The 19,869-nt window shown below is 44.2% G+C and overlaps 1 protein-coding gene across 2 annotated transcripts in view; it reads left to right on the forward strand.

Annotated features, from left to right (window-relative positions):
- Positions 1–19,423, forward strand: part of LOC147445348 (uncharacterized) — a 46,675-nt gene extending 27,252 nt beyond the window's left edge. Inside the window, exons 3-7 of one of the 2 annotated variants that reach the window (XM_086524886.1) lie at positions 6,912–7,040; positions 7,234–7,329; positions 7,413–7,512; positions 7,600–7,716; positions 19,000–19,423. In XM_086524886.1, the coding sequence (XP_086381012.1) occupies positions 6,912–7,040; positions 7,234–7,329; positions 7,413–7,512; positions 7,600–7,716; positions 19,000–19,253 (696 nt within the window). In that variant the 3' untranslated portion in view covers positions 19,254–19,423. Of the gene's footprint in view, positions 1–6,911; positions 7,041–7,233; positions 7,330–7,412; positions 7,513–7,599; positions 7,717–18,993 lie in introns of both variants that reach the window. The other variant, XM_086524885.1, reaches the window with a different exon arrangement.
- Positions 19,424–19,869: the final 446 nt, after the last annotated feature.

A 19,869-nucleotide genomic window follows, 5' to 3' on the forward strand; every position in this document is an offset into this window, starting at 1 on the left:
GAATAAGTCACAATGATTTTGAATTGTATCTAAGATGTCAATGGGGATAATGATGTGAATGTGATGATGATTGCTCAGTGACTTGTGTCCTTTTGCACTGTTCACTTGACGGGCGATGTGAATATGATAGTAACGAGATTTAGTAGATCAAGACATCCATGAAAAGGTCAGCGCAGTCTGGAATGTGATTGCTGAATAACTTTCAATGATTATGAATCGTATCTAAAATGTCGATGGTGATGATGATTGCTCAGTGACTGGTGTCTTTGTGCAACTGCAGGATTGGCAATCTGGTGCATGTGTGCATAGAGTCGTGTCTACTTAGCTATTTTCAGTCCTTTATTTGTTTTGCAGGTGTAGTCGAGGCAATTATTACCCTTCTTTTAATGGGGGGTTTATGTCATATAATTGATGATGTGGCTTACTAGGCGGGCAAAAGTGCTGCTGTAGCAGTTTTTAAAAACCCAGAAGACGTAGAAACCACTTCTGCAATTTGTGCCATGAATCTCGGGACTGCCGAATGGTAGTATGTACAGACAGCAGGCAGCTTTTTGGCGCACTTGTCGGGCAGATTTTTGAGCTACTGCTTTTAGCAGTCCCTTATTTTTGGGGGCGCCCAATTTTAGGGCCACTGTGTACCTATATAAGTGTGGTATCGGCAGATCATTGCATGGTTGCAGGTTGTAGAGTCTCTCTCTCTTGGGCAGTTGTATTCTGTGATTATCATAAAGAAAAAGGAACCGAAAGGGGCACCAGACTTTAGGGCCGGTGCATCTGGAAGCGGAACTCCACCGCTTCTCTTTCTCTCTTTTGAATTCCGGTGTTGATTTTGTTCTAGTTTCTGTTTGTGTGTTGATATTGATTCTTGCTTGGGTGTCCGAGCTGGTTATATATATATATATATATATATAAGAGAGAGAGAGAGAGAGAGAGAGAGAGAGAGAGAGAGAGAGAGAGAGAGAGAGAGAGAGAGAGAGAGAGAGAGAGAGAAATGAAATGATATATTAACGTCTTCAAAAGGCCAAAATGACCTATGAGACCATCAGATACAAAGTGGTGAATCTAATACAATGTCTGAAGTACAAGTACAAAAAGTACTGAAAGTAAAAAATGAAAACTGAAAATGAAGTGTGAAATGTGAAATCTGAAATCTGAAATCTGAAAATGTAGAATAGGCCCTCAATGACAATCTGGGTGTCGTGCTAGAATGCCTCTGATCCTCTGCTGGAGTCTCCGTCGATGTAGTGTGCTCCTGTGTCTCGGTCGTGGTCGTCTCGATCTCCTGAGCTCAATCGCCCTGTCAATGAGCGTGCCTTTCGTATGAATGCGGGTACAACCTTGTGCTGGTGGTTGGTCTCTTGGTTCCCTCGATCCAAAGAAGTCTGTGATCTGTCTCTGCGACTGTCGTACTCCATGTCTCCTCAACAGACTATCTCTATGTCGGTGTAGCTCGAGTAGATATAGGCCAAGGCATCTCTGATCCTGATACCTCATGACTCTATCTAGGGGTCCAAAACCCTCCCTGAATAAGCAATGGAAGCGCCCTCGTATCTCATAATACACAGTGAAGTGGCATATGTAGTGTAGCTTTGTCCCTGGCTCTCTACCGCATAGTTGACATATCCTAGACTCCGGCGGTATCCCTCTGAATCTACCCTTCTCAATCTCCAGCTGGTGTGAGGATGTGCGAATCTGACCAATAGCACATCGCAGACCATGAGATAAATGAGTGTCCATGTAGTTCGGACGAGTCACAAACCCATCTCCTGAAAGTTGGAGAAGGTGCTCTTTGTAGAAAGCCATCTTCGTGCCCAACTCCTGTATCGGCTCTACCCATGTCCTCTTGGTGTCCAACTGTATAAGATCCTGACGAATGAGTCTAGTGATCTCCGTCCGTGTGACTGGCAGGGAGGGTGCATCCAGGGAGTAGTGAAAGGGAGGCAATCTATCCATGCGGAGACCATGCCTCTGAAACCATGAGTTCATCTGTGCATACCAACATGATGCATCTCCCTGCATCGCTAACTGTCTAGAAGACTCAAGAGCCAGTCTAGTATATCTGCCTCTATGTGTATCCCATAGACTGTGCATAAAGGACACTGATCTGGTAAGAGCCTCAATCTCTATAGGAGGGGCGGCTACCTCTGCTCGAATAATCGCATGTGGTACAGAGGCCTTGGCTCTAATCATCCGGGATATCATAAATACCAAGGGTCTCTCCATGTTCCTCCAACTGTCATGATTCACAAATGGTCCCCAAACTTGGACCCCATAAAGTATAGCTGAAGCAACCAAAGTATCAAAGAGCCATAGTTTTGTTCGTGGTTCTTGAAACTGAACCTGCGAACACATCCTCTCTAGCCCTCCCAATGTCGCATAGGCTCTGGATAGTCTAGTCTCTGCTGCTCTCCTCAAGGTAAACCTCGGTCCCGTGAATACCACCCCCAGATATGTATATTCATCTGTGTACTCCACAGTGTCCTGGCCATATACGGGTGTAGGTGCCGATCTCTTGACCCATTGTGGTGTGGTGTTAAACACCATAACCTTGGTTTTACCAAGGTTCACAGACAGTCCACTATCCTCTGCAAAGTTGTGCAATGCATCCAAATGTCTTTGCATGCCCTCTGGCGACTCTGACATCAACACAATATCATCAGCATATAATAATAAAGGGATCCATGTCCCTGCCAGCTGAGCGCCTCTGTCACCCTCCCTGTCAATGTAGTCAGAGACCTCATCTACATACATACCAAAAAGTGTTGGGGACAAAGGACACCCCTGTTTCACTCCAATAGTGGAATGAACAATGTCAGAAATCCCCTCAAGAGTGCGTACCTGGCCAGTCACTGAGCCGTATAAAGCCATGATCCCCCATATGATCTCTGTGGGTACTCCCAACTTCAGTAGCCTGTGCATCAATTTGGCCCTCGGCACTATGTCAAATGCCTTGCGGAAGTCCACAAAGCAACAATACATCCGTCTCCCATGTGCCCGACCCTCCTCAATAATGGCTCTGAGTGTAAGAATATGGTCCAAAGTGGAGAAACCCCTCCCGAATCCAGCCTGTCTTGCTCAGTTGCTGTTCAAGAATGGATGCATACAACCGTGCCAATGTGTGCCCTATCATAATAGTACGGTAGTTCCTTGGCACTGTGGGGTCCCCTGCCTTGAATAGAGGTACAATAGTAGATAATCTCCAGGACTCGGGTAGTCCCTCACACATGACACGGTTAAACAACCGCGCAAGAACCTCTGACAGTAAATCTCTAGCATGTATCAAGTGCTCTGCCACCAAACCATCATGATCATATGCTCTCCTAGTCCTCATCCTGTTAATGGCGTTCTTCACCATCTCAGTGGTAAAGAAGGTACTAGTGGCTGGACATGGCTCTAGAGGGTCTGGTAATGGTGGTTGCCCAGGTACTGTATATAATGATGCTGCATATTGACCCCAAATCTCGAGAGAGGTTATCACTGGAGGAGGTGAGTGCTCATGGAAGAGACGCTAGGCCTCACTTGAATCTCGGCTCAAAAAGAGCTGATACAAATCACGTTCCATCTGGGCTAAAAAGGCCCGCTTCTTCCGTCGCACTAAATGCCGAAGGGCAATCCGAGACTGTCTATATGCAATGACTCCAAGCATAAGCTCTCTCTGAATCTGAACTCTCATCTCTCTGCACTCCTCATCATACCAACTATTCTGAGGCATGTTCCCAGAACGTCTTCTCTGATCTGGTTGAGTGTGTGGGTATGCGTCTGTTGTTGCCCCATGCAAGATCTCCGTCAATAAAGTGGTGATCTCCTCCACTGCATATACAAGCTCGGCTGCCCCCATCCGTCTGTAAATCTCTTCCACATAAACTGAATCCGTCTCTGGTGTAAAAGTATACCGTGTGTGTGCACTCCTCCGTGGTGTCTGAGAGACACTACATTGGAAAGAGACTGAAAAAGTTAGGAGAGCATGGTCCACTGCTACTCCAACAGGCCTAGGGCCCACACTGAGATCCTGAATATGAGAGATGAAGCTCGGTGAAGTCATGACATAGTCCATTGTACTGGCCCCATGTCTGTGTGGAAAGCATGTGAATCCCCCAGACGAAGGAAAAATCTCTAGACCATTAAGTATGGCCAGACCATGCGTAGTTGTCATCTCCATGAGATATCCACCGTACTCTGTGTGCTCTTTATCCTGTGAGTGTCTGCCAAGTCCCATCTCCGATATATCCATCTCTCTAAGCATCTCCTCCGAGGTATCATAAAATACCGTTTGGGAGTTGGCCGTCCTGGCATTAAAGTCTCCCAAGAGAATGATATCTCCATCTCTAGAGAACTCCCATATGTCATCATCAAGTATAGAGAAAGGGGATTGCCCTCTAGGTGAGGTATAGACTGATGTGCTAGGGGGAAAGTAACATATAGCAATGTATAAGAATCTGTCTGTCTCAGCTCTCAGTCTCACCCACATGTATGTCGCCTGGTCATCTCTCCGGACAATCTGTAATAGTGGCTGCAACTCTTCCTTGAATAAGACTGCTACCCCTCGTGAACCTCGACTTCCATGCTGGGATCTAGCGTCTGGCCGACAAGCTGTCTCCCATAAATAACCAGTCACACTTGGCATCAATTGTCCAGATTTTTGATGTGTCTCTGAGTAAAAGACAATGTCTCTATCTCTGAAGCTATCTTCAAAGGCACCCACATCCAGCCTATATGATCCATTACAATTCCATGCCGCCATCCGGAGTGTGGTCCCATATGTCTCGCATCGTCATGCTGTGCGTTTTTCCAAAACCACTACTTTCCCTCCTCTGTAAAAGGCAATTTTTCCCTTCTCCCTTGCTGCCTTGATCTCTTGCATCAACTCTTGCATATGTGCTATTTGTGCTAAAGTAAGGTCATCCCCCATAAATATTCCAGTTTTCTTAAGTGCTGGTCTCTTCTTCAGGAATTCCTTCCTTGTTTCCAAAGTCGGGAAACGCAAAATAAGTGCTTTCTCTTTGAGGTTTCCCTTTTCATCCACTCCCTTCTTTCCTACTCTCCAAGCACCTGTGTGCATAGGTTCCGGGATGCCCATGTGCTGCAAGAGTTCCTTCACTTCGTCTTCTACATTTTCGGTGTCTTTGATACCAGTAAATGGAGGGCTCTAGTCCTCCTCTTTTGTTCCTCCTCAATGGTCATATTGATGATGGTAGAAGTCTGTGCGGCTTCTGGCATCCGGTCCTTCCCTTTCTTTGCACCTTCGATCCATTTTTCTGCTTCATCATCTTTCTCCTGCGTTTTAACAAGGCGCTCCGCCCATGAGGAAGCCTCTTTCGAGTTTTGTTCTTCTCCTTCGCGCAGAGTTTTCACCTGCTCCTTAATATCTTCGAGCTCCTTTAACATTGAGGGTTGATTTTCCCCTTCCGTTTTGGGCATAATTTTGCAAGCTGCAAGTTCCCCTTTAAGCTCTGCAATCACTGCATCTTTTTCCTTCATGCATTTTTCCACATTGGTTTTCCAAGATTCAAAGCTTGTAATTGTCTCATCCAACTTTTTCTGCATAATACATTCCATTACATTCACTTTTGCACGCATTAGAGCTTGCATCTCCCCTTTCACAGATAGATACATCTCATCATGCCTACCAAGCATCGCTTTATCTAATTCTTTCCTCATATCTGCATACATAGAATTCTTATAACTATCTGCGTTTGCGTACATCTCTTTCCTGATGTCATCTCTCATAAAGCTGAGCTCAGATTTAATCATCACTTGAACTCTTTCCATCATTAAATCATCTTGGACTCTGACGGGGTTTTCCCTGCTCGCAGTGAGCTTGGCGAGAGTATACTATCTCTGTTCCTCCGCTTGAAAGTCGCTTTCGTTAACACGCTGCATAGGCATACAGAATTAGCTTTGCTGGAGCGCCCGCCCTGAAGCCAAACTATCCCTCAGGGAAGCCACTTGGATCACCATCCTCGACTGGTTGGTCCATCTAAGAAAGAAGAACAAAGCGAGCACTGAGTCAAGGCCCTCACCAGCGGACACCCTGGTTGGCCTCGCCCTAGTCACCAGGTACTCGCCCTCGTCCTGGCTGACTCCTCGCCCTAGCCCTGGCAGGCTGGTCTCGTCCCGCCCTCCTGACACAGGACCAGCAGCTTGCCCAGGCCTAGTAGCTCGCCCTTGATCAGGTTCAGCAGCTCGCCCAGGACCCTCGTCCAGCAGAGAGAAAGCTCGCCCCCTCGTCCCTCATCCAGCAGGTTGGCAACACGACTGCTCGCCCTCGCCTCAGCCAGCCCGCCTTCGCCCGCGATCCTCGCCAAGAGCCTGCTCGCCCTCGCCTCAGCCAGCTCGTCCCTCGACCAGTAGGTTGCCCTCGCCTCAGCCTGCTCGTCCCTCGTCCCACGTCTGAGCCTGCTCGTCCCTCATCCACAGCAGGTCGCCTTCGTCCCTCGTCCACAGCAGAGGTCGCCCTCGCCACAGCAGGTCGTCCTCGCCCTCATCCACAGCAGAGGTCGCCCTCGCCCTCGTCCTCGTCCACAGCAGAGGTCGCCCTCGTCCACACACACACACACACAGAGAGAGAGAGAGAGAGAGAGAGAGAGAGAGAGAGAGAGAGAGAGAGAGAGAGAGAGAGAGAGAGAGAGAGAGAGAGAGAGAGAGAGAGAGAGAGAGAGAGAGAGAGAGAGAGAGAGAGAGAGAGAGAGAGAGAGAGAGAGAGAGAGAGAGAGAGAGAGAGAGAGAGAGAGAGAGAGAGAGAGAGTGTTCTTTAAACAGGTGAATGCATGTTGTGATCATCAATGCATGAGAGAGAGAGAGAGAGAGAGAGAGAGAGAGAGAGAGAGAGAGAGAGAGAGAGAGAGAGAGAGAGAGAGAGAGAGAGAGAGAGAGAGAGAGAGAGAGAGAGAGAGAGAGTGCTCTTTAAACAGGTGAATGCATGTTGTGATCATCAATCTCAAGAGGGTTTCAATGCAGCTGCCAATACTGTGTCTAGAGAGCTTCTTTGTCAGATCCATGCTAAAGAATCTTTATCACAAGCAATAGAGAATTGCTCAATGGTAATTGAGTACTGGCTTTCTACTGTTGTGGAGTTAAGCTTGTCATTAATTTGCCGGCACATTAAGCTTGTACTGGCTTTCTGCTATTGTGGAGTTAAGCTTGTAAATGTGCCGGCACATGAAACATCTTTTAAAGTACAACCAGGAATGGAAATTTATTGCAGCTTATGTTGTATTGTATTTACTGTGCCAGGCAGTTGCTTTCACCAGGCGAATTGGAAAAATCAGGCTTCCGAGCTTTAGTCTCAGTGAGCTGATTGCACCGGAGCATGAGGACCTCAAACTTGCGGTAATACATTATTTAAACATCCCTAGTTCAGGACTTCTCACATGGTGTAAGATACTCACTGCTGCAAAGAAGCAATGCCACAGCTTGTGTTCGGGAGAGAGGACTGTGGCCTTCATACTGAAGAACTGCTGCAATGTACCCATGTTTGTACTATATGCACTGGTTCATGGCAGGGATCCCTTAGTAAGTCTAATACTTTCGTCAGCTTTCATAGAGTCGGTCATGCTTTGTGGCCTTGCCCGTGATCAGTCAAACTGCCTTATTTTGCAGATTTAAGTCATGCAGTTACAGTGGTCCTGTCAAGACTGTATGAATCATGGGTTCCCAAAAAGCTTGACATCTATGAGACAGTACGACCGGATTCAGTGGTTTACAATACTTTGCCGGGTCAGTTCTTTTTTGAGCCTTGCATTATGATGTCATTACTTAAAAATCACATCAATCGTATGCCCCACGATGTCCATGACTCTTCGTCGTTTTTTGTTTGTCTGCGTTTTGTGGTTGGCTGTGCCTGTGCTTTCTTGCAAAGTGGGTGTGTGTGTGTGTGTGTGTGTGTGTGTGTGTGTGTGTGTGTGTGTGTGAGCAGACATTTTGTGTGGTTTTGCTGTGTGCTTGTTTGCTTGCGTGCTTGTGTGTTTTGTTTCTTTCATAATGCCTGTTGAGTTTTTGATTGCTTGTTTGTTTTGCTGTCGTCCCCTTGTGTGTCGGCACGGGCACACCACTGGACTTTTCCTTTTTCGTTGCACACGTTGATCATGTGAGGGATGGTTTTTCCCAAGCTACATTAAACTTTGCATTCATGCGATTATTTGGTAGCATGAAAACATCTTTGCTTCGTCACATGTGTGTATGCATGTGTGTGTGTGTGTGTGTGAGTGAGAGAGAGAGAGAGAGAGAGAGAGAGAGAGAGAGAGAGAGAGAGAGAGAGAGAGAGCTTGCAACCATTTCTTTCCTTTGGTTTTGTTTGCTTTTCTTACGCAGGTATTTTTCTTTGTTTCTCATAGTTTTCGTTTGTTTAGCTTGCTTGTTTGTATTTGCCTTATTTCTTTTGTGTGTGATGCTTGTACTTGTGGATTTGCATGTGCTTGGGGTGAGCGTGTTTTGCATGACTGCTCGTGGTTGACGTGTGTGTGCATGTATGTTTGCCTGTTCTGCTTGTTTATTGCTTGTTTTTTTCGTTTTTTCTCTTGTTTGATGGGTGATTTAGGTTTGGAATTGGTTTGGTGGGTGTGGGTTGATGGGTGTGTTGGTGTCAGAGTGAGCAGTGGAAGGTGGAGAGAGAGAGAGAGAGAGAGAGAGAGAGAGAGAGAGAGAGAGAGAGAGAGAGAGAGAGAGAGAGAGAGAGAGAGAGAGAGAGACACAAGAGACAGATGGAAAAGGTTGGCAAGCCCCAAAAACTCCAGATGGCAATACTGCTGGTACAAGACAAGATGGCAAGATGAATGGGAGAGTGCACATCCCCCTCCTGTATATAGGAGAATAGGGGTAGGTAGGGCAGATCAGAAGCCCCAACGACAATGGCCAAAAATACCCATGAATATGGAAAAAATAGAAAAGGATCAGAATAGGTCCGACGACCGGGCAATGTGTTGAGCAAAACCCTAAATGTACATGAAGATCCTTGTCCAGCAGGTGTATGGGTGGCCAACCCACAACCAAGGGCCACTGCACGTGATGTGTGTGAAGCGTGTAGGAAGGGTGGGAAGCATCTGGTGATGAAGAATCTAACACCCCCACCCGCCCCTCCTTCCCTCTCAACGACAAATGCGGAGTCGTTGAGGAAGAAGATGCAACACGCCTGGCAAATCTGGAGTGTGAAAAGAAGAAGCGCTAGCCAAACAAAACGACAAACTGTCCATCACCAATGTGATGATGACCGAAGCTAGGTTAGGTTGATCAAGTTGCACAAGGAAGCTGATGGAGAGGCTAACAACAAAACAAGTTGCTGAAGAGGATATACATGAGGAAAAGATGGAACACGAGCAGGGGAGCTCATCGGTGGGGTCAACAGAAGAGAGACGGAAGAGAGAGAACCCCCTTTGAAGTAGAGCACTCTGACAGAAAAGGATAGAAGGTCAAGGTGGTAAAATGGCAAACTCCAAGCCAAAAAGTTATCTCGATCATAAAAGGGAAGGAGGTGGATGAAACTAGAGGGTGAAGCCATTGGCCTGTGAAGGGCTAGAGATGGCGGTGGCATACGTCTTTCGAGAAGCCGTCCCATCCTCAGGATCTAAATCCTTTTTACGGTCGCGCCGTCATTTATAACATTTTGCTGGGTAATGACCTTTCTTTCCACAATAGGTACACATAATGTCATGGCAAGAAGGTGTACGACTAGGTTCGGATTGTCCGAGAGCACTACTAACCCCACAGGATATAGAAACCAATGCAGTAGCACCCGCAGAGGCTTCTGAGGTGGCTTTGTCCTGAATGCGCGAAGCTATCTGTTGCACTGCGGGTAAGAGCTCCTCCCAAGTGATAGGAGTAGGGCGCGTAGAAGTAGTAAGTGATTGGAACAAGGAATCATAAAAGTCTGGAAGCTTGAGCAGCAGCCGAGTTGCCATGCCCTCGGAAGAGATCTGGTGACCACAAGTTGCTAGCTCATCACGGAGCAGAAGCATGCAGGATATGAAGTCTTGGATAGTCGGAAATGACGAGACCTATAAGTCCATCAAAGCCTTTTCCAGAGCAAGGATCCTTCCGGGTGTCTTCGCCTCGTACATGTTGCAAAGGAAACCCCATACCTCATGTGCAGTGGTTTGAGAGCGTAAAGACGTCAACACGCTATCCGCACAGTTGATGAGTAAGAAAGAGTAAACTTTGTGATGGTTCAGATTTCACTGATCCACCATAGTCTGTGTGACCATAGTACCTGATCCGCCAGAAGCAGTACCATGAGAAGAAGTAGATGAGGAGCCAGCACATGTAACAATAGAAGAAGTGGTAGCTGATGATGTCGATGTAGGAGCACCAGATGCAGGAGCAAGGTCGGGACACACGGCATTGGCAGGATCGGTAAGCCATTGCATAATACAGAAATTCCGTACGGTAGTCCGTACAGCCTACCACGTCAGCATGTCGGTGCGTTTTTCAGGTTTTGCTGCCACGTCAACAATGCGCTTGTCCGGGTACGGATGCCACGTCACCAGATTGTGACAACCTCTACCTACACTCTTGAATATATCTCAATCACACTACAAGACTCAAACTATAGAGACGAAAACTAACATCATTTTCGAATTCCTTAGATATTTGGATGATATATTATGGGTCAACAACCTTGGCCACTCCTCCTTCCCCAACCAAAACCCAATTAACCCGCCTTGTTTGACAATAGATCATAGTGGTACATCTTTTAAGAATGGAATAGCTATAAAAGCTAGTTTTTTCAGCGTGCAATTGGAAATTGAAAATGGCAAGATAAACAGGAGCAAGATACAAAAAGACAATAGCTCTTCAATTCAAGCGTGTAAATACATCCACAGAGGCAAAAATGGATGATCTGAATGGGCTCACAAAGTAATATTATTCCAAATAAAACCAATCCTCTTCTCCAACTCTTCAACTTAGACAACAACCCAAGATGTTAAAAGGTTAGTACAAGGTTTTTGTGCCAATGGATTTGAGAGAGTCAGACTTTGGCGGTTAGTGAAGAACTATTTGGCCAAATACACATCAAAGATTCATGACATACCAACAATATTACAAATGCTCAATGGTGGGCACTAGGTCCCTCTGGGGGCCTAGTGCCCCCTCTGGGACCTCCTAGTTTGGGAAGGAAGGAGGGCCACAAAGTAGCATAGAAGCATCACATGTGGAATCATAGGCTTATTTACTTGAAAGTAAAATCCTATAAGCTTTGGTTTAAACCAAACCCAAAGCATACCATCATGCGATTATATGGATGGAGAACATAATAGTACACTACCGCGTGCATAAGGTACCCACTCCCCGCATGGCGCGCCCGTCGCCCACCCTCTTCTTTTCTACATCACCCCACCCACCCATAACAGAGAAGAAGCCACGACCTCCTCTCCCATGGACCCACCCATTCTATGCTACTAAAGAGCATTCGCATGGAATCCTCTGAGCTTAAGATTGGAGGACATTCTCCTTGGTCCCTACACCGCCACTACAACCTTTCCAACCATGGCCAATTAGGTCCTTGCATATCCTCAATATCTCTATGTGGACATCTGTAACATGTGTATTGATCTTATGAAACTAGTCCATAAACTATGAGACTAATTATAGTTTTTTTTGGTTTATGATGGATGCACGTATCAAGATTAATACTTGCATAAGTTGGGTTTGTGGTGGATAAAAGTCGAAGGGGTTACTCAATTTTTCCAAATTGTTGTACTGAATGGCCTTCTTATTAATGCATCAATTTTTTAAAGCCACTGCCTTAAGTCTTGATTAATGTAGTCACTGCAATATTCACTGCACACACACACACACACACACACACACACACACACACACACACACACACACACACACACACACACACACACACACACACACACACACGTGGGTGCGTGCGTGCGTGCATAGTAGCCAGAGCTTTCACTGGGGTTGAGAGGTGAGGGTGGGATTGGGCGAGTGGTGGGTTGATTTGAGGTGCGTGGGCTGGGATTGTTGGAGTGGCAGGTTTGTTTGGGGTGGGTCACCGTCGGTGGTCCTATTAGATGATCTTCAGCAAAAGATGGGTGACCATGTTGAGGTGCTCTCTCACAGAGGTCTTTGGCGGACTAGTAGGATGCTCCTATGCTCGAGTGAAAACCTGAGAGTGGCTAATGTGTTGTTTAGTTGCTGTGGATAAAGGCACAATGGAGGACATCATCTTGTTGGGCATAGGTACTTTCATTGATATTTTCTCATACTAGGAGCTTACCTCTAGGATAGTTGGTTGCTCTCCTCTTACTTTTGGGGACATTGATTTTGCTGCATCCCTCATATGAAGAATTTACATTACTGCTTATAAGGACGGATGTCACGGCTCGAAGTATCCTGTAGAAATTGCTTTGCCAGAGCTACCTGCTCAGTGTTGGTTGGCGGACAAGTTGAGACAGATGGGTTTGATCTTTGGCATACCTTTTATGTGCTCATTAGAGACCCAGAATCTGTGCTATCTATTAAGGTGGCTACCCCGCCCTCCACAAAGTTCCTAGACAGACACTTCCGTGTGGAAAGAGGTGTTACATTGTTACGGGTAGACCGAACTAGTGCCTTAGATGTCATGTGAGGGGGCATTTGGTGAGGGATTGTTTTAGGGAGCGACATCAAAGATAAACTAGTCACAGGAGGGGACGACCCTCGCAGCTACAACAGACCTGCAAAGTTCTACACAGCAACAGGATCGTGCGTGACAGCATGATAGAGGTTAGAGGGGTCAAAGTCAGCGGCAGCAGAGTGATGAGTTAACACAAAGCCAAAAGAGAGACAGGTAGACAGGGTTAGGTACAGCCTGTCCTTGTTTACAAACGGAAAATGAGACAAAGGATTGATGAGGCAGAGTGGCTCCTAGATAGACCCTCGCAAGGATTGGTTAACATATTAGGATCGAGAGGATGTTTTAGAGTAGGTGGTCAAATAGATAGAGCTTGAGGAATAGAGACAAGCCAGTTCAACAGCTTGTTGATTCTTTGGAGATTCAATTGCAGGTGCCTCTTATAGCAGGCTCATTTGGAGAGAGCAAGATAGTGAGTCTTCTCAGTTAGCTGAGGAGTTTTATTATTGCATCACCACCAGATGCCCCGTTATCCATGTCTTTGCCTTACTTCTTTGCTCGTGGTCCATGGAGATTTCGAGGGGTGGGTGTCACGTGAACCGAATAATAGAGATAGACAGCAAAACAGAGGAAGAAATCTTTGTATTGATAGTGTTTGATACAACAGAGGAGCAATTGAATATATATATGGGCGCACTCCATTGTACGGAGCTCGAACCTCCCGACCACCCCCGAGCTTCAATTCGCTTGCATGCAGCGTCTCACTCGCACTCGCACTCGCACTCTCACTCGCACTCGCACTCGCAGAAGAGAGAATGGTGAATGATCTCCAAACGCACCATCCGTCGTGCTTTTATCCTTCTTTTCCTCGAAAAGCCTGCACGATTTTCGTACCAAGTATACCTGCGAGAATAATATAAGAACGTGATCGCTAAGCGATCCGTAAAGGTTAGATTTCTATCATGACACTTTGCACAGATCCTGTTTCACACATTGATTTCTGCATCGCCTACAAAATAGCCAAAAGAACATACTCGTGCAACCAATTCAACATGATAATCAAAGTAAAAAAAATATAATTACATACCTTCATAATCTCAATTGCTATACTCTACCATGAAGAAACAATCCACTTCTTGGTTGATAGCAGGGAGAACTGTATGATGTTGTATGTCTGTCTGTCCCTGTGTACACTACACTGCTGCTGCCTTCTGTTTGTTTTCATCATAACTTTTACAAACGAACTCAAAACAGAGCGATCCAGGTACTCAAAACGACGGGAATAGGTCTGGTCTACAAGGCAGCGCGGACAGAATTGCGAAAAACGTCTCTGTTTGGCTAAAAACGCAACTTTTAGGTCGCGACTCATAAAAACTCTATTTTTGGGTCTCCACTACTTTTACAACTTATTTTAAGCCTACCCATGCATTTTAAGCTAAAACACATAAATATAAAACATTGATATTAATAAAAATCTCAATTTTACGGTTCATAGACAGACTATCTGTTATTCATTAATCTTTATCAAATCCGTCTTTAGTGTATTATTTAAAAAAAAAGAATATATGTTCTCTCTTAATATCTCAACTCATTCGTATAAGCTCTATTTAATAGACTATTCAACAATCTTTCAAATCGTGCTAACGAAAGATATGCCCTGCTACATACTTTTCGACTTTAAGAACTTCAAAGACTAGTCCTATTACATTCTTCCCTTATCAAAATTAACTCTGTCCTCAGAGTTGGTCTAAAGAGAGAAAAATTCTCTTTGCAAAACACTAAGATCAACCCATGATGCATCCTCTACTGGATAGTTCTGCCACTTAACCAAAACTTCCACAATGTCTCTATTTCCCAGATGTTTAAAACGCCTATCTAGTACTAAGTCTGGTTCTACAGTCAATGGTCCGTCATCTTTCAACTTAGGGTTGTCCTGTAAAACATGGTGCACGTTAGGAACATACTTTTTCAATAAACTCACATGAAATACAGGATGCACTTTGACATGAGAAGGCAATTCCAATTTGTAAGCTAATGAACCAATGCGCTTCAAAATTTTAAATGGCCCAGCAAATCGTGGAGACAATCGCTTATCCTTCCCAAGAACTAAATGAGACTTCTCGGGAATAACTTTTAAGAAAACCATATCCCCAGTTTCATACTCCACAACCCGATGTTTCTTGTCATAATACAATTTATGTCTCTTTTGGGCTTCTCTAATATTCTCCCTGATTTTGGCCAACTCGTTATCCATTTTTTCAAGCATCTCACGTGACAGTTCTACCTTATTCCTTGAGCTAAGAAAATTTATAGGTGTGGGACAGTTATAGCCATACATTGCGTCTCACACTCTTATCTAAGTCACCTTATCAATTCCATTGCCAAAACTAGATTTAGAATCTCTTTCTTTCCACAAAGAGTGTGACTTATCATCATCAAATGATTAAAGATATATTTTTCTTTTTTAACAATCAATCAAAAGATGATTTTCAATGATCTAATTGATACCAATGATAACATCATGCATATCAATGTTTATGTTATAGAAATCATCTTTATAGAAATCATCTTTATAGAAATCATCTTTATGATTTCGACTCTTCAAAGAAAAAAGAAAAAAAAATAAAAAATAAAAATTTCTACTAACTCTTTCGTGGAACTATTATTACCACTAGTTAAGTCCACAAGTCTTTTAACTTCTCGATTTAATTTCAAGTTTAATTTCTCAATCAATTTAGACAATAAGAAGCAATGAATACTGTCCAAATCAATTAAGAAATTCAAATTTTAATCTCAACTTCTACTTATAAATTCGATCTCACAGAAGCTTTCAAAGGACGTATCAAAGACATAAAACATCACAAAGAAGGGGTAGATGACTTACCTTTATCGTACGCATCGCCAAAAGTCTCCAATTGAGCCATCTTGGTACGTATTGTCTTATCGGTCACCTTGCTCGAGCATTCGAAAGTCTCGTGGTCGTGTTTTCGATATTGAAAGTATAATCCAAATCTTTGAGTTCTTCAATCCACGCTTCTAAATCTTCGCATATCTTTCTTATGCCATCAAACTCTTTAATCTTAGCCTTCGTTAAGAATGATTTGGTTGTCGCTTCTCCCATATCGTCATCGTTTCTTTTGGCAGTACCCCAGCGCCGCCACGATGATTATTGTTTCCAGGTGGATTAGCATGGTTTTCACCTTCATGTTGGCCATCAAGGTCTACATAGATATCAAGCTCTCGTGCTGCTTTGCCCCGAAGAGCCTCAGCACGCTCCCGATTTGCAATTTTCAGATCTTCTCATAGTCGCCGAATCAGGTCTTCTTGCTCCTTCATCCTCCTCTCGTATCCTTCCATGTCCAGAATCAACCGCTTGCTAACAGAGGAGCAAAATATATGGGCGCACTCCGTTGTACGGAGCTCGAACCTCCCGACCACCCCCGAGCTTCAATTCGCTTGCATGCAGCGTCTCACTCGCACTCGCACTCGCACTCTCACTCGCACTCGCACTCGCACTCGCAGAAGAGAGAATGGTGAATGATCTCCAAACGCACCATCCGTCGTGCTTTTATCCTTCTTTTCCTCGAAAAGCCTGCACGATTTTCGTACCAAGTATACCTGCGAGAATAATATAAGAACGTGATCGCTAAGCGATCCGTAAAGGTTAGATTTCTATCATGACACTTTGCACAGATCTTGTTTCACACATTGATTTCTGCATCGCCTACAAAATAGCCAAAAGAACATACTCGTGCAACCAATTCAACATGATAATCAAAGTAAAAAAAATATAATTATATACCTTCATAATCTCAATTGCTATACTCTACCATGAAGAAACAATCCACTTCTTGGTTGATAGCAGGGAGAACTGTATGATGTTGTATGTCTGTCTGTCCCTGTGTACACTACACTGCTGCTGCCTTCTGTTTGTTTTCATCGTAACTTTTACAAACGAACTCAAAACAGAGCGATCCAGGTACTCAAAACGACGGGAATAGGTCTGGTCTACAAGGCAGCGCGGACAGAATTGCGAAAAACGTCCCTGTTTGGCTAAAAACGCAACTTTTAGGTCGCGACTCATAAAAACTCTATTTTTGAGTCTCCACTACTTTTACAACTTATTTTAAGCCTACCCATGCATTTTAAGCTAAAACACATAAATATAAAACATTGATATTAATAAAAATCTCAATTTTACGGTTCATAGACAGACTATCTGTTATTCATTAATCTTTATCAAATCCGTCTTTAGTGTATTATTTAAAAAAAAAGAATATATGTTCTCTCTTAATATCTCAACTCATTCGTATAAGCTCTATTTAATAGACTATTCAACAATCTTTCAAATCGTGCTAACGAAAGATATGCCCTGCTACATTCTTTTCGACTTTAAGAACTTCAAAGACTAGTCCTATTACAGTGGGCCACTTTGTGTTGGCATGTTTTTCTTGCTGATGTCTATAGGACGCCAGACTTCTCTTGGTCCAGAGAGTGCACTTATAATTAGATTCAGATTGCAAATGTTACATGATATCTTTTGGACGAAGGTGATTGTCTATAATACTCTTGCTGGACCCATAACAACCACGATACGGGACGAGACGTTTAATACGCGGTGTACAATATGCGTACTAGACATATTTTTGAGAATCAAAAATAAAATACGTCAACTTTTTCAGGTATGATACTTCAATAAGGACAAATGAAGTGGGTTATGCACCTCCTCAATGACTCTTCAATGTTTAATCATAGCATACGTAAATAAGCACCATGAAGCTCTAAAACACACTCGATCAACTAGCAAAAGACATAAGGATAGAATACGTTCTAGTAAAAAGGCGCGAGAATAGAAAACGCTACGAGACGTACTGTACGTTTCAATATGGGACGTCCCGTATTTTAAATAAAGTATGCGTATTATAGCTGCTATGGCTGGAGCAGGCGATGGTGGAGACTAGCTATTATATGGATCTTAGACAGTTTGCAGCGTTGTATGAGTCAGATAATTGATGTCATGGGGAAGTTGGTTTGGTTAGAGAGATGCTCATCTTGGTACCTTCCCTTGGCTTTTGTAGTGGAGGACAAGTGGGTTCCTCTTTCCTTTCTTACAGTTTAGTTGTGTCGGAGATGTGCACCTTATTTTGGAGTACCACATCCAATGATGATGGAATGATGTGGATAATTTTGGAGGCACAACACAGGGGTTTATTAGTCCCTTGGCTTCTCTGAGTTCCTATAGGAGGTTTCTTACAACAGATACTTCATATCATTTTGATAGCTAGCACTCGTTCTTATGGCTTCGCTATATTGCAAGAGGCAGAGAGAGCTTTTGATAGATTTGTGTAGGCTTCCTACAACCAGATAGAGCTTCTTTACCACTTCATGATTATTTGTAATATTTTTAGCAAAGACTCGTAGCCGCCGAAGAAAGTGGCCGGCCAGACACAGCATAAATACATCCTTTGGTGGAAGCATGCAGAGTAAGTCGGGACCAATGTGGAAGCAGTAGAGGCAAACATGCTACAAATTGGCGACAAACCCCTGTTAACCTTTTGAACTTTTGAAGTGAGTGGTCGGGCAAGTTTGAAAAGGGCTAAACCTTCTAACATTATTACAAAAATTCAACATGTAGCATGAGTTTTTGGAAACAGCCAGCTCTGGAAAATTTACGAGCCTTCTTTCTCCCTCATGAGCGCCATCTGGCATAGAAAAAACACATGCTTGGCTATAAGTGAAGTAACGCTACCTGATTGCAGCCTTCTCTCAGTAGTATACACACACTCAGACAGAGTTCTCTCTCAGCTCTCAGTTCAGTCCCACATAAGCGAGCAATGAACAACAGTGACCGCTCCCGCATAAAGGAATCCAGGATGAAACAGACATAGCGGCTACAGGTACATCAAATTTCGGTCATTAGACTAATGATTTACATGCATTTTCTTGCATCAGAATAAATCTGGGATGGAGATCAGTGCGAGCTGCTCTGGTTCATGTGTTTGTAAGAGTTAAGTTGATAATAGGAAATCTCCTCAGAAGGGGGGGGGGGGGGGGGGGGACCAGCCCTTCTTCTGGTCCTTAGTGTTATGTTCCCTCTGCAATATTGTTCTGTAGGGATTCCTACATGAAATAATTGAATAATTTCGAAAGTATTTAAGTGCATGCTTCCTTTTCTGTGACAGTATCTTAGCTTTTGATGTATCTTGTGGTTGTATGGGTATTTCCCCCCATAATTTCATGGTGTAGCTTTCAGGGGTTTTCCCATATTTCTTGCATCTGGATGTCTGATCAATGTTATGCAAAGGGTTAGAAGCCCCACTTTTTTGCGCGCGGAGAGAGAGAGAGAGAGAGAGAGAGAGAGAGAGAGAGAGAGAGAGAGAGAGAGAGAGAGAGAGAGAGAGAGAGAGAGAGAGAACCTTTTGTATCTTTAGGTACAGCAAGTGTGAATGAAGTGGAAAACCTACTGCATCGCTGGGAGGACGTGTTCATGTCGTGCAATTATTTGGCAAAGTGGGCTGGCATGCCTGAGTTCAAGACTCCTGACAGGCTTTTCCTTTTTCTTCGCAAGCTTTTACAGCGGGGGAGGCCCTCTATACGAGAAGTTGCTTATCTTCATGGTTTTCTAACTGTTATAGAGAATCTGGCTAAGGTTGTCAGCAGAACAGAGAGAAGTCAAGATGCTAACAGCTAAGGTGACCTATGGCCCATCCATTGATAAAAGCGGGTGTTGTAGGTCACAGGTGGAAATATGCCCCCCCTCGCAGGAGTGGACCTCAAATGCATAGGCATCAATTTTGCAAAAATTAGATGAACTTAAATTGGATATCTTCATTCTACTGCATTTATAGGTGATTTGTCTCTCTTTGGTTGTGTTTTTCTGCAAGTGTTTATGGAGGTATACCTAGAAAGCAGCCTTAAAACAAACTAAATTAACAGGCAAAAGAGAGAGAGAGAGAGAGAGAGAGAGAGAGAGAGCTTCTACGAAAAAGTTCGTTTGCTCTCCACCATTTTATGAACTTGCCATTCACATACTTCCAATGTAAGGCCTTAGCATGTTATGGAGAGGCAAAATAGAGTTGCCAAGCCTCCATGGAGCCCAGTAGTAGTAGTAGTAGTAGTAGTAGAGGGGATCCAATCATTTTAAATCGAAAATTTCGAAGAATCTAAAAAGAGGCCTGAGCCTTCATATGCGAGAGAAGAAAAGGGGCGCGTAGGTGGAGGCCATGCCTCTTTCTTTCCTTTTTCTCTCCCTCTCTTGCACGCGCGAGGCTGCTGTGGCTCTGGCTTTCCATTTTCTCTCCCTCTCT

This window comes from Adiantum capillus-veneris, chromosome 12 (assembly GCF_014529385.1).
Source record: "Adiantum capillus-veneris isolate H3 chromosome 12, ASM1452938v2, whole genome shotgun sequence".
Lineage (NCBI taxonomy): Eukaryota > Viridiplantae > Streptophyta > Polypodiopsida > Polypodiales > Pteridaceae > Adiantum > Adiantum capillus-veneris.